The sequence below is a fragment of the Podarcis bocagei genome (assembly GCF_964188305.1).
Source record: "Podarcis bocagei genome assembly, chromosome: 2".
Classification (NCBI taxonomy): domain Eukaryota; kingdom Metazoa; phylum Chordata; class Lepidosauria; order Squamata; family Lacertidae; genus Podarcis; species Podarcis bocagei.
The window spans coordinates 48662143-48677641 of NC_138126.1; the positions used below are offsets into that span (position 1 = coordinate 48662143).

The following is a 15499-nucleotide window of genomic DNA, read 5'->3' on the forward strand; positions in this document are numbered from 1 at the left end:
ATAGCACTTACCTTGGAGGTGGCACACTAGAGCCCAAGGTGACATGCAAGTCCAGGAGCCCCAGAGCCCGGCACACTGCTCCCAAAAGCAGTGCGGCCTGGGGCTAGGCTTGCAGCGCTCTGGGCTGCTGTATCTCTCCCAGCCACCAGAGGGCAGCTGAGAAGGACACAACTGGCACCCACCCGCCACCTCCCCCTCAGCTGCCCTTCAGCTGAAGGGCGCCCTGCAAGAACATGCTGGCTCGGGCTCCAGCCCCACACTGCTTTTGTAAGCAGTGCTGGTGCACACACACCACTTCCCCCACAGCCGCCCTCCAGGTTGAGGGTGCTGGGACACAGTTCTGGCAGTGCACCCTGCCCTACCAGCTTGCTCTGCCCCCATGGGCAGTCTGCACATCTGCCCCAGGCACCCTAGCAGCTTCCTATGCCACTGTCCATAATTGACATGAGTTATGTTTCTCTCACAAGATTCTCATGCTGGAGGAAGGAGTAGAGGTGTGTTTTGCTGATTCTGTCTCCTCTGCACACCCTGAAAAGCTGCTGCACCTGTGGACCTTCTGGAACAGCATATGGTGTGGTGCTTGGGGCTGCAGTGGGAAGGTAGAATCTGCAAAAGTGCCTTCAGTTAGCAGGTTGCCTTCCTTGGCTCTCAGGGCGTTCCACAAAGTGACAAGCCCTTCTATTCACAGAAGGGCAAATCTAGATCCAGCCTGCAAGAGATTCTGAAATGGGTAGCTTATGGGTAAACAGATGTACAATTGCAGTCCCAATAAGTTTATTAAGTAAGTCCCACTAAGTTCAATATCCAGAAAACTGGCTGGCGGATTGCATCCTCAAAATACTACAGTGGTGCCTCGCAAGACGAAATTAATCCGTTCCGAGAGTCTCTTCGTCTAGCGGTTTTTTTGTCTTGCGAAGCAACCCTATTAGCGGCTTAGCGGATTAGCGCTATTAGCGGTTTAGCGGCTATTAAAGGCTTAGTGCCTTAGCGGCTAAAAGGCTATTAGTGGCTTAGCAGCTTAGAAAAGGGGGGGGGAGCGGAAAAAAATCGGAACACTCGCAAGACGTTTTCGTCTTGCAAAGCAAGCCCATAGGGAAAATTGTCTTGCGAAGCAGCTCAAAAACGGAAAACCCTTTCGTCTAGCGGGTTTTCCGTCTTGCGAGGCATTCGTCTTGCGGGGCACCACTGTATTTTCGCTATAGATAAATAGTATAACTTTAAAGCCTTTCAAGTGAGATTTGCCATGAGTACATCATCGTCCTCATAATTTCTTTCTCTTTTTAAAAATGGAAGGGTTGTTTTGCTTTTGCTACGGTCTGGTCCATTGGTGGAACCTGTGATGGTGATGGTCGGGTTCTGTTTGACGCCTTTATGAGGGATATTATAGCAGGGAAGATGGACAAACATCCAATGCCTGCAGCTGTGGGGAAATGGGAGCATCCGTTTGAAGAGAGAGGCTTGGTGTATGATTTCATGTTTGAGGTACGGAATAATTAATATAATTTTTAACAGGTATTTGAATTTCTTAAATATTTCATTAGGAATGAATAGCTGTTGAAAGCCATAGAATTTGAAAACATGAAGCTGTGTAATACACCTATATATGATACATCCACAAAAGCTTTGCCTTCAAATATGGGCATAGCCAGGATTTACTTTAGGAGGGGCAGGCTATGTTGTTGTTTTTTTTTGGGGGGGGGGGGACAGAACTGAGTTATCTGCAATGCAATTGGTCAGTCAAGTATTTTTATTCATTTACTGGATCGGGGGGGGGGCAGCTGCCCCCCCTTTGTCCATTCCTTCAAATGGCTTTGCATTATCTGGGAACTGCATGACACATACAGTTGGAAATACTGTATGGTATCTGTACATTCCCACTATTTGCATTAAAAACAGTTAGAAGAGGGCTCATGGATTTCATACATGGGCCTCTTGATCTGCACTTTCCTTAACACTGAAATATGTATGTATGTTTATGTTTATATATAAACAGGACTGCATAATAGAAGCAAGGTTGCTGAATTATGTGCCTGAATAATTACTGCTGTGTTGTATATGTATTAAATAAACCTAATAAATTGCTAAAATATCGCTTACATTTATTTTTAAATAGATATTTTGCAAAAAGGGCTGCATTGCTGCTGCTGCCTCCTACAAGAAACCCAATGAGACAGGGGAGAAACAAAAGAAAAGTCTGTTCCTCTTCTTTCCCTTCCTCCTTGTTTTTGCAATATGCAATTGTTATGAGGAATGGCTACAAATAGAGTGGAGACAATAGATGTACCTTTCCCTTTTTGTTTTGTAACACAAAAAGCCTTAATAAAAACTTTTTTTTAAAAAAAGTCAGCTTGCAAGGTGGAGGCTTTATCTTCTTACCTTCCTTTTCTCTGCAGAGATAAGAAAGGAAAGGTTTTTGGAAGTAGCACAAGCACTAGTTTGCTGCTTCTTGCAAAAACTGAAGAGAACAAGACTTCTCATCCTTTTCTTCACAGAGAAAAAAGGGTATTTCCTCCTCCCAACTGGGTTTTTGCAAGGAGGCTGCAGTGAGGCCAAAGCTCACTTTGAAGAAGTGAAAACACATTTCTTTTCCTCTTTGGGGAAGGAGGAATTTATTATTTATTATTTATTAATTCATTTCATTTGTATCCCACCCTTTTTCCTCCATGGAGCTTAAGGTGGTAGACAAAGCTCTGCTCCCCATTTTACCCTCACAGCAACCCTGCAAGGTAAGTTAGGCTGTGAGAGTAAGTGTCTGGCCCAAGCTCACCTAGGGAGTTTCATGCGGATTTGAACCCTAGTCCAGTGTTTCCCAACCGGTGTTCCCCGGCACATGAGTGTGCCGTGAGACACCGGCTGGTGTGCCGCGAGATGCCTGGAGGGAGGCGGGCGAGTCGGGCGGCGAGAGGCGGGGCGGGGGCGGCGAGGAGAGGCCGCGCCTCCTGCTGCTGCCTGGCGCTCCTCCTCGCAGCCGGCAGCGCTGCCTGGGCGCCTCCGCGCGACTCTGTCTCGCTGGGTTTGGTCTCCCAGCAGAGACGGGTCACACGCGCCCCTCCCTCCCTCCCTCAGCCTGCGCGGAGGCGGATTGAGCGCAGCTGAGAGGAGCTGCCGAGGGAAAAAACGTTCACTTTTGTGCGTCCCTCCCGGCGTGACGCTGCGCGCTGACGTCACGGGGCGGGGCTTTAATGGTGGTGTGCCGCGAGATTTTTTTTTAGTACACAGGTGTGCCGTTGCCCAAAAACGTTTGGGAAACACTGCCCTAGTCTCTCCCAGCTCCTAGTCCCACACTCCAACTAATACACCACTGTGCTTATGGCAAGGAAGGTTTTTTATATAAACACAGCTCTGCATACCATATGTAAAAGGAACAAGAAAGAGAGTGAGCTTATTGAGCCCCAGTACTAAATATTATTACTTGTTAGGGTAAATTGCAATGTATTTTTGAATTTCCTAAGTATGTAGCAAATTATAGATGTACAATGTTAAACATCTATAATGGTGATAATTTTGAAACCATTGCTTTGAGATTCAATTAAATGTTTTAAAACAACTAACTGCTAAAAGCATCAAGTTCTAGTGAAACTATTTTGAATATATTTTGTCAGTACCGTATCTTTTGCAAAACTTTATTTCTGCATTTCTTTTTAGATGAAAGGCAAGGGCCGCTGGATGCATTGGAATGAAGCCATTAAAAGCATCAATTATAATGATAAAAATCTTAAGGTTCAAGACATTATAGTCCCAACAATGGACACAGTGAGATATACCTATTTGATGGAATTGTGCATTAAATATGGAAAGTAAGAAAAATTGCTCCCTATAATAGTGAAAATGTTTTCAATGTTCATGAGATCATACTATTCTAATAATGTTATTAATACTCCAAGAAATACTCTAAGAAATAGAACCCCCAGAAAAACTATCCTCTTAGATTTGTGTCCAGCTGGGGTTTTTTGTGCTCCTTGGTGAATTAATCTTATTTTTTGAAAAAAAGTTTCCATAATAACAAATCAGGGGGTTTATTCTGAGAATTGTCATCAAGAAGTAGGGTGCTAAGTTTCTTTGAATTGTTCCCAACTGCACTTTTTAGTATGTATATTCCAGCTCAAAGCCATGGCTCTTGCCCAAGATCTATGTGAAAATGCACTGATCCATCTTATTCAAGCTGTGCAGACTACTTGGGATCCCTGCTGATACACACACACACACACATATATATATGTATATACATATACACACACATACACATATATAACAGACAAATTGGGCCATTATAAGAATTAAGATGTGGAATAATTGGATGGCTCAAACTGGACTTTGAAAAACAGTAAAAAAAGAAGTGCTAGATGAACATGTTTCGTGATTTGTTTGCTGCCACCAAAAAGGCGCTCTCTGATAGCCATCCACCTGACCTGGAAGTATCCAGGTTCATTTGAGAGGAAAACAGCCCTTTGGAGACCATTGTTTATGGCTTTAAAGGTAAACTATCACTTTGTATTGTGTCACAAAAGTAAGTGACACTAGTTAAGAGTTTAGAAACATTAATCTACACTAGTCTGGTCTTAGAAATATTCTTTATAATTTTATAATTCTTAGTTATAAACTCTGAAATACTTACTGTTCATATAAAAAAACTTGAGTTGTGAATAAAATTATGGGGACCAACTCTGTAATATAATTCAGGAATTGTAGCTAAGAGTCTTTTGCCTAACATGTACTTCTACATCCCATTTTATTTATAGTTGTTCTCTTACATTTCTGTGATCTTAGCTATATATTCATGCAAACAGAAAAATGCCATATGTTTATAAATCGCTGTAAAAATGCTACCATCAACAGTCTTTATTTGCTGATAATTATGTTTAATTTCCAAACAATATTTATACACTAATGAGAAACTAATACAAATATATGAATTTCTTTCCAAGACCGCTGCTTTTTGTGGGACCAACAGGTACTGGAAAATCTGTATATGTGAAGGACAAGCTAATGAACCATGTAGAAAAGAATCTCTACTTTCCATTCTTTGTTAATTTTTCTGCTCGAACCAGTGCCAACCAGACTCAGGTTGGTAAAAATAAACAGCAGTGTCGCTAGGTATTTTAAAGATCTTGTGCATTAAGCCAATGACACAAATTGGCCTCTGGGGTAAATTAAGATGGTGAGTTGCTGGAGTTCTATAGGCCCTGCGCTTTACATGACACTCCACCCTGCAAGTATTTTTTTTAATTAAAAGGGGGAGGGAAGAGGTAGGAGATTTAGTCTCAGTGTAGAAGATCCCAGGGCTTGAGCATATAACATTAAATAAATATAAGAGGTACATGTCATGTGATTAGGGTATTTTGGCATCCCTCTGAGAAACAATGGAGTGCGCATCTGGGGTGAAGAAGCACTGGGACACGAACCTGCACAGTGTGTATGGAGGTCTTGGGCTGCCCAGATGAAAAGACCCCCCTCTTGGCCACACTGATGTGGTCCAAAGGAAAGCAGAGCAATATGCTTGGCACCAGTTTGGCTGCAGGAGTTGCCAGAAGGCGCCATCCAACCATCTTAGAAGACTACCATCTGAATTTCTTTACAGTTTACTCTCTAGCCCAGACATCCCCAAACTCAGCCCTCCAGATGTTTTGGGACTACAACTCCCATCATCCCTAGCTAACAGGACCAGTGGTCAAGGATGATGGGAATTGTAGTCTGAAAAACATCTGGAGGGCCGAATTTGGGGATGCCTGCTCTAGCCCTTTCTTCTCCTGAAGTTGTCCCACAAGGCAGCAGAGGTTTAGGATCAGAGTTTTTCTTCTCCTAGATGGGTTACCTTCCCAGGTTGATGAGCCCCATCTGCCACTCATTCCCCTCTACAGCATGTGCAAAAACTGCCTTCTTGACCACTGGACCCACTATTAGTCTCATCTACTCAATTTACTGAAGCCGGTCTTTCACATGTCCAGAAAGTATTTTTCTCAGATGGAGACTCACCAGTAGAATAGCATTTTACCTTTGCTCAAAAACCTTTTTGGGAGTTTTACCACTTCATATGAAGTAAAATATATTAGCTTTTCAGGTTGGATTATTCTTATAACCACCATTTTTTTAATCAATAAAAATTCATTAGGGTGGATCTGCGCAAGCTACATTCACAAGCAGGTAATGGGTCACTTCAGTCAATCAATTAATAAACCTTTATTGGCATACATAGAAAACAGGAATATGTGGGTTAATGGGCCACTTGAAAACAATAATTCCCCCCTTTCACTGTTTTTAAGCTTGAATATTTGCACAGCTGTTTAAGTCCTAGGGTTTTATTAAATCAAGTAGTGAAAGTCTTCTCAAGAAGCACATGGAAAACATTTTCAGAAAAAAAATGGCAAATAGGGACAAACTGAAACTCCTTACTGCTTTTGATGCAAATGGGCCCTCAGGCAGTTTACAACTGCATATTTCATTATATAATAAAATTGTAAGGCTGTTGTCATGCTGCAGTTTGTATGGCTGTCAGTAAGCGGCCATGGCAACTCCTGTGTGACAACAGACCAGCAGGCAAACGAGCTAACAAGCATGGTTGGGGAGTAGGTAGCCCAAGTGAACTGTTCAAAAGAGGAGAAGGAGGTACTTCGGAAGTGCCTCTCTCCCATTAAATATGACTGGAGAAGCACTTAACAGAGGATGGTGCTTCAGAAAGCACCAAACCTTGGCTTTTGGTTAAGCTTTGGCAATGTGATGTGAGAGTAAAAAGGACTCTTTAGAAGCCCTGACATCCACAGTTTTGGTAAGCCAAAGTTTAATGTATCATGTGAATGCAGTCAATATAAATTAATAGAATAAACTTACCTTTAGACACACCTGTATTTATTATAGAATACATCCTAGAATTTGATGGATTGGATCCAGAGAAAAGCATGGATAGCAAGCTGGCAGAAGCTGATTTTCCTGCTCCCTTCTCTCTCCAATAGATCCCACAAGATTCCCCTGAGGGTTGCTGAATGGGGTGGGATGATGAACAAACTTCTGTGAGTGGGAGGCAGTGAAGAAGTCGGCTTTCACCAGTCCCATTATGCACACTTTCCTCTGGAAACAACACTGACTGTTCTTTTGAATGAGCTGGTTTGTTAAGAAATATGTCCTGCTTTTGAATTTTAGAACATTATCATGGCCAGACTCGACAAGAGACGGAAAGGAATATTTGGCCCACCTATGGGAAAGAAGTGTATAATCTTTGTGGATGACATGAATATGCCTGCATTAGAACAGTATGGAGCACAGCCTCCTATTGAACTTCTGAGACAGTTTTTTGACCACGGCATCTGGTAACTATTGAGACTAAATTATTTTTATGTACATAGTTAAAAGAAAAGTGTCATTTTTATCAGTTTGCTTTTATGCAATGCATTAGTAAACTAGATTTGTGAACATTGGCCAAAACTTTATTTGTAAGTCCCAGACTACTGATATTCAGAGTTTCCATCTCTAATTTTCATCTTCATCTAAGGTTCTTTTGTTGTTCTTGCTGAAATTAGTCATAAAAGTAAAGGAGGTATCCTATGTTAATGTAATGTGTTCATATAATTATTGCTGCAGAATACAAACCCCATGATACTGTACATGAGAGATTTCCAAGTGCAGAAGTACTGTTCTATTTATAATTGTCTGATGATCATACTTCCATTTCTTTTGAAGGTATGACCTAAAAGATACAAATAAAATTGTATTAGTTGAAATACAGTTGATGGCTGCCATGGGTCCACCAGGTGGTGGAAGGAATCCAGTCACACCTCGTTTTCTGAGACACTTCAACATTTGCACGATTAATACCTTTAGTGATGAAACAATGGTCCGGATTTTCTCTACTGTTGTATCTTTCTACCTCAGAGCAAATGAATTTATCCCAGAATACTTCACAGTTGGAAACCAAATTGTCAGTGGCACTATGGAGGTATGATGCCAATATATACACATTTCTGGTTTACCTTCACAGGCAGAATATATAGGTGACTTCCAGGCGGGTCAGAGGGTCTCAAAGGCATATCAGTTCTGAAAGGCACGTAGCTGGTGTTTTTTTTTAAAGAAAGGCACATGAAAAGGCTTCTGAAATTAAGATTTCAGAGGGCAGTTCAGATATTAGACATGTGTATGTCTGCACGTGCAATTAAAACTCCTTTTCTTGACTCAAAGTGCTTTTTACTGTTACAGATTAATTAGCCTAACTATGGACTAACCATTTAAGGATGGTTAGTCCATAGTTAAGGATGGTTAGTCCATTTATCTGCCTATTCCTGGCTAGTTTCCAAGGGGGAATAGTTTCTAATGCTTTGCTACTTTCTCCTTTAGTTTGTTCTTCATGTTTGTGCTGCCAGTGGAAGGATCGCAAGGCAGTCTGACCTCTCTAGGAAGGGAATGCCAATGTCTGGGAGCAACCACTGAGAATCCCTTCTCTTCCCCACCCCCCAAATCTGCCTGTGAGGGTGGAGGGAATGAGAGAATGGCCTCCCCAGAATATCTCAGAACCTGGGCAGGTTCATATGGGAGAATATAGTCCATCAGATAGCCTAGCATTAAGCCATTATGACGACTGCTTACCTTCTATAGTTCAATCTGCAATACTGATATTGTTCAACTTAATGCCATGTAGTATTATTCAGTTCTTCATATATTATACACAGCTATAGAGGCTCCAGTACTGACATTTCGGCTGTTTTCTGACATCAATATTGCAGCAATTTAAGGATGTGTCAGCATAGAGGATATTCAGGAATCTGATGCTCTTATTCAGCATCCAGTCTTCTGTGGTCCTTCCCTTTAATTGTAGCTCATTTATGGTCAGTGTGGACATTGTCCCAAGTGCAGAGCAACAACAATGCAGTTTTTCTTTTAGATTCTGCATTCACATTTTTTCAGGGAAATATTCTACATGTACTAAACCAAGAGTGCAAGAAACATCTGTGTGCCCGAAGTATGAAAAGTGTTTAAGTACAAAACTTCATTTAAATAGTTTTGTTAATTTTTCTTTCAATCTTCAAGGTATATAAGAAGGCCATGGACAACCTGTTACCAACACCCGCCAAATCCCATTATACATTCAATCTGCGTGACTTTGCACGAGTTATCCTAGGCTGCTTGCTCATCAAGAAGGATTCAGTTGTAAACAAGCATACAATGGTGCGTCTTTTTGTACATGAAGTATTTCGAGTATTTTATGACCGCCTTGTGGATGACACTGATAGAGCTTGGCTGTTCAAACTAATGAAGGATATTGTGAAAGAACATTTCAAAGAATCATTTGATGCAGTGTTTTCACATCTGAGACAAGGAAATGCACCAGTGAGTATTCATATTGTTCATTACAAGATGATCACTCTCTTTTTCTCTCCCATATTCATGCCTATTTCTGACTGACTAGTTTTATTGGAACCAGAGCAAAACCATACCACCTTGTATCATTCCATGTGCAAAAAGCAATCTTGTCTGTTGGGGATTAGGAAAACATTGATATTATTTACATATAGATACATAAAGTATCTCAGTTGCTGTAAATAAGTCTAGCAGTTCAAGACGTAACACTGGATAAGTAATGCTGACTAAAGACAGACACACTACTGAGCTGACATGCATTTGTCACAGATATAGTCAAGACACTGGGCCGTTGTCATAGCAACTGGCTTGGCTGAGCTTGCACCTGTGATTAGTTCACCCATGAGGTGATTTATACTATTGAAGGAAATTAACTCCTGCTCATGTCCAGTAATTTCAACAATACACACAATTATAAAATAATAGACGTTTTGGTTGACACAAATAAATAAATAAGTAAATAAATATATTTATTTGAGACCATATGTGTCCCATTTATTTATATTACGAAAACATCACAGCTGGGTTGCCTCTGCCCATGAGGCCAGATGCAAAATGTCAATGACTGAAACAGCAAATATATATAATTGTATAATGTTAAGTTAAGAAAACAAAACAAAAAAATGAAAAGAGGAATAACTGCTATTGTGAATGTGCCGTGTGCTTTTTCTGTATATATTTAAGTTGTACATAGAATTGTCAGACTGATGCCTCTTACAATTTGATACAGTTACTGAGGACCCAAATGGGTTGGGTTATGACTCCCATCATGTGACGGAGGCAGGAGAGCAATGAACTCTGGGAGGCAGGCTCAGTCCCCTTCAGTTTTTTCTCTCCTGCCTGGCAGATCAGGTCATTTTCTCCCGGATCTCTCTGATCTTCTTTGTCAGCAAAGTGTTTTTACCTTTAACAGTACTTCATTTCTACTCCTTTTCAGTTCCCTCCTATATCCTTTCACTTTATAGTATTGTGTGCGTGTTCGTTTTCAAACTTTACTCATTTCTTTTCTTATCTCCACTCCCATTCCCTTGCTTCCTCTAATTGACTGGAAGCAAGGTTTTTTTAAAAAATATTATTATTATTTATTATTGATCCCTAACGTGCCAACGGCTTTTTTCTCCAAAGTTACTGTTGGCCTCTGCAACTGTCCTCTGCCATCACTGGCTCCTTAGCAACAGTTGCCACCACATTCCAATTCGATTACAGTGGTACCTCGGATTACATACGCTTCAGGTTACATACGCTTTAGGTTACAGACTCTGCTAACCCAGAAATATTACCTCGAGTTAAGAACTTTGCTTCAGGATGAGAACAGAAATCGGGCGGCGGTGGCACGGCGGTGGCAGGAGGCCCCATTAACTAAAGTGGTACCTCAGGTTAAGAACAGTTTCAGGTTAAGAACAGACCTCTGGAACGAATTAAGTACTTAACCCGAGTTACCACTGTACAATTTCTCTCTCTCCTGTGGCTAGCATTCATGCACTCCAACTGAGGATTGGAAGTGTGTTTTAATCCACAAAAACGTATGCCACAATAAATATTTTAGTTTCTAAAAGGCACCACAAGACCCTATGTTTATTACCTTCTTAAAATAGGTTGTTAAGACATTTAGGCTTGCTTATTTGTTTATTGCATTTGTATCCTATCTTTTTCTCCAAGGCACCCACGGTGGCTTGCATAGTTCTTTCCCTACTCGTTTAAGCTCCACAACAACCCCGTGAGGTAGCTTAGGCTGAGTGGCAGTGACTGGCCCAAGGTCATCCAGGAAGCTTCATGGCTGAGTGGGGATTTGAACCCTGATCTCCCAGGCCCAAGTCCGACACTCTAACTGCTCCCTTGTAGACTATATGCTATTTATTTTCTGCCAATAGGTAACTGAGGAAGATATGAGAAATCTGTTGTTTGGAGACTACATGAATCCAGATCTTGAAGGAGATGAAAGACTTTATTTTGAAATCCCAAGTGTACAAATGTTTAGTGATGTTGTGGATTTGTGTTTGGATGAATATAACCAAACTCATAAAACAAGAATGAACCTAGTAATTTTCAGGTGCATACTTTATTTATTTATTTATTTATTTATAATGATTTATGTGGTCCTTTGTCTTAGGGTTTGTATAGATTATTTCTCTTTAGAACTGTGGTATCTGGGGCTGCTTCTGAGGGTGCTTCCAGACAGAATTTTACTTAAGATGATCCAGGCAGAACTTAATCAACTGACTTGCTGGTTCTCACCAACTATTTGTACAACCTGCTGAAACATGTCAGCTGTTTCAAAAAGGCCACAGCTGGTGGTATACACATGCATTACTGTGAAAAGTCTTAGTAAATATCCTCTCAATTATCCACAGTGAAAGACTGTTTGCTTTAGATTTAAATGCACCTGAGGAGACACCTACTCCTACAACTTATAAAGTGCCAGCAATCTTTCATGATCTGACCAAAAGTCTAAATCCAGAGTAATTATTATTATTATTATTATTATTATTATTATTATTATTATTATTATTACTCCACCCATCTGGGTTTCCCCAGCCACTCTGGCAGCTTCCAACAGGGGATTAAAAATACATTAAAATATCAGTCATTAAAAACTTCCCTAAACAGGGCTGCTTCAGATGTCTTCTAAACGTCAGATAGTAGAGAGAGAGTAGTGAAACTCCCTTCCATGCTCCCTAAGGTCATACAGTCTGAATCGGATAGCCCAGTGAAATATAATAAGTCAATGCCATATTTCAAATCCAGACAGAAAAGTTGTTGAGTTTTTTGAGTTTTTTGAGCTTTTTAAATTTTTGCCCAAACTTTTAAGGAAATTTGCACTTCCGACATAGAAGTCAGATTTTCCTGGACATAAAGGTGATTTCCTCCCGGACAATAATAAATACTTAACTAACTGAGATTCTGCCCCCTCCCCCCCCCAACATAAATCCTAGCTATGCCCATGAACTATAGCAAAGTGTTAGTGCTGCCCACTTAAGCCAAGGTGAGGGATTATCCAAAGAGTGAGACAAATGAGAATACCCTCTGGGAGTCTGTATAACTAAAAGCACTAGTTTTGTGATCTTTGTTTTTAATAACGATGTATATATTTTTTGTGATAGGTATGTGCTAGAACATTTGTCTCGCATATGCCGTGTGCTCAAGCAGTCAGGAGGTAATGCCTTACTTGTTGGAATGGGAGGAAGTGGGCGTCAGTCCATGACGCGTTTAGCTACATCTATGGCAAAAATGAATATATTCCAACCAGAGATCTCTAAGAGCTATGGAATGAATGAGTGGAGGGACGATCTGAAGGTAAAGATTTATATATGCTGGCGTTAGTCTGGAATCAATAAGCTTTATATTGCTCAATGCTGTCTTATTTATTGGATGTGAACGGTAACTTTACAAGTTGGGAGCCTAGGAAAACTCGCAGGAAGATGCAGTCTCCCTTTCTACCCAAAGTGATTTCTAGCAGGAAGAATGAATTGGTTGTGGGAAAAGAGTGGGGGGTGGACTCCAATCTGAGCAGTACAGTGTGAGGAGTGGAGTTTACATACCAGTTTCCTATGTTGTATCACCAGTCCCGAACCTGAGTGCTATTAAAAGGGAATTAAATGCAAGAGCAACTTGCTCCAGCAACTCCTGTCCTGAACAGAACAGTAAAGGAAAGAATTAAACTTCTTAAAGCCAGGGAGTTAAAAACCATTCATAACTATGAACTTCTGCTTGAAGGGAATAAACCTCCCCACAGCTCTTGCTCTTCCCCTGGCAGGTAACTGGGATGTCCTTTCCACTCAAAAGACAAGTGATTCTTGCAGCAGGGAAGAGGACCAACCATCACCATCAGAAGATTTACCAATCAACTTCTCATTTCACTGTTCTGTTTTTTACACAAATCAAACATTTCTGTACACCTAGCGTAGGCGTACGCAACACATTTCATTAGGATGTGCACCCAGGAATATATTTTTTTAATGCAAGCATTTATTGAAAACATTTAAGTACATTTATTGTACTTAAATATTTGTTGTTGCTTTTAGAATCTTTTGAGGAGTGCTGGCGTGAAGGGCTTGAAGACTGTATTTCTGATCACAGACACACAAATTAAGGAAGAAGGATTTTTAGAAGATGTTGATAGTGTGCTTAACACTGGAGAAGTCCCCAACCTTTTTGCAGCTGATGAAAAGCAAGAAGTTATGGAGGTACTATAATGAGAAATGCATAATTTACTACTTCTCGTAAAGTATAATGTTACAATTAAACATTGCTTTTAAAAAATATGTAAACATACTGCTTAGAATTCAGTTCAAACTATTAATTTCAATGGATATTTTTTAAGAAGGACTTGGCTGAGTAGAACCATCTGCTTTTCTCACACGAGTAGCTGATTATTTTTAATTGCTATGTGCTATTTCCCTTTTAAAGATTAAGCATTAAAGAGGACTATTTCTTATGCTCATAATGAGGTCATTACACCTGATTAGGAGCTCTTATAAACTAGTTTAACAGGCATGATTTTCTTGCATATTAACAAAGATTGCTGATATCTAACTCACAATTAGAAATATAATTTCTTTGTCTTATCCTGCATAGATTATACTACTTATTTTTTATTACTTTTCAGAATCACGTTTTAGAATTTTTGTAATTCTTTTTGGTACATTTATTATCCTTTAGGGTGTTCGTGCAGTAGCCCAGGCAGGCAGTAAGCATGAAGAGCTCAGTCCCTTGGCTTTATTTGCTTTCTTTGTGAACCGCTGCAAAGACAATTTGCATGTTGTGGTAGCCTTCAGCCCAATAGGAGATGCTTTTCGCAACCGACTGAGACAGTTCCCATCTCTCATCAACTGCTGTACTATTGACTGGTTCCAGGTACTTAAACTATGTACTGAGACTTCAATATAGCTTCCTCAATATAGTCTGGCCTATGGAAGCTTGCTTTCGCCTCTATTACATGTTCTCTCACGTTGCAAGAATTACGTATGCCTCCTCCCATAGAGAGTAATCCAGCTTTGTAAGTACCATGTACATCTGTTACCAGGTCACAGTGAATTGAGGGGAATTTGTGCTATAAAAGTAAGGCTGCTTTTGTAAAAGCAAAAAACTAAAAACTCCCTCTACAGCAAATTGTCTCAAAGCACACTGGTTTGTATTATAAAGTGTGCCATTCACAGGCAATCTGACATTCAACTCTGGGGATCTTTTGCTGTTGAGAGTTGGATGCACTCCAGAGTTTGGCACCCCAAGAGTTAACACAGACAACAGAGATAAATCAGAAGTAAATCTGATTATATCAAAAGGGAATTAGCATGTTTACGAAAAATCTTAAAATCAATAAACAGCATGCTTATAGTAGGCTACGTTTAGAAGAGGTTAAAACCTATGTAAGAGTTGTTCTTAAAATATGCCTGGAAATACACAGGAAAAACTAGGATGCAGTCAGGAAAAGGCAGTGGGGGATGTTGGTTGAAGGGGTAAGGTGGTACTAGAAAAAGATTTGTGTTGACTGCTGCAGCTTGTTTGTCAGGGGAATAAGAAATCCAGAAAGTGGAGTTCAGACACTGACTTGCAGGAAAATAATATGAACCATTCCTCCTTTCCCGAACTGCTAGCAGCAGATTTCATGAAGAACTGCTGCTGGGGACATACTCAAATATGCTGTGCTATGCTTAATAATGAAGAGAATATCGCAAGTAATGTTTCTATTCTTATGTTTTCCAGCCATGGCCTGAAGATGCTCTTGAACGTGTGGCTATCAAATTTTTGGAAAGGCTTGAGCTCACAGACAATGAACGTCAGGAAGCTGTTCCCATCTGTAAACACTTCCATACTTCCGTGTTGTCCCTTTCTGAAAGGTGGTCTTTTTAAAATACATTCATAAAGCAAGCTGTTGTAAATAAAAGGGGGAGGAGGGAAATACTAGAAGGGTAGAGAAAAGTCTTTTTATGTTTCTGATCAATAATATTAAAATAATATTGCTAAACAAAATTAAAATTTAGTACAGAAATAAACAAAATATTTTAGAAGTCATGCTAGAACACCTTCTGTAAGCCAGCTTTAGATTATCTCATTTATATGAATTGAATTTACCCAGAGTAAATAGACTTGAGTAGCAAGAGCCTCATCCTCAACTCAGGATCAAATTAGAAGAAGCATGAAATATGTCAATGGGATC

General features: G+C 40.2%; 1 protein-coding gene across 2 annotated transcripts in view; it reads left to right on the forward strand.

Moving 5' to 3' along the window:
* The window catches only part of DNAH12 (dynein axonemal heavy chain 12), a 104599-nt gene that overhangs the window by 52603 nt on the left and 36497 nt on the right, over positions 1–15499 (forward strand). The window contains exons 36-46 of one of the 2 annotated variants that reach the window (XM_081183904.1): positions 1294–1482; positions 3646–3797; positions 4926–5064; positions 7135–7301; positions 7672–7927; positions 9013–9312; positions 11214–11392; positions 12444–12636; positions 13365–13526; positions 14002–14196; positions 15046–15179. In XM_081183904.1, the coding sequence (XP_081040030.1) occupies positions 1294–1482; positions 3646–3797; positions 4926–5064; positions 7135–7301; positions 7672–7927; positions 9013–9312; positions 11214–11392; positions 12444–12636; positions 13365–13526; positions 14002–14196; positions 15046–15179 (2066 nt within the window). The remainder of the gene's footprint in view (positions 1–1293; positions 1483–3645; positions 3798–4925; positions 5065–7134; positions 7302–7671; positions 7928–9012; positions 9313–11213; positions 11393–12443; positions 12637–13364; positions 13527–14001; positions 14197–15045; positions 15180–15499) is intronic. The other variant, XM_081183905.1, reaches the window with a different exon arrangement.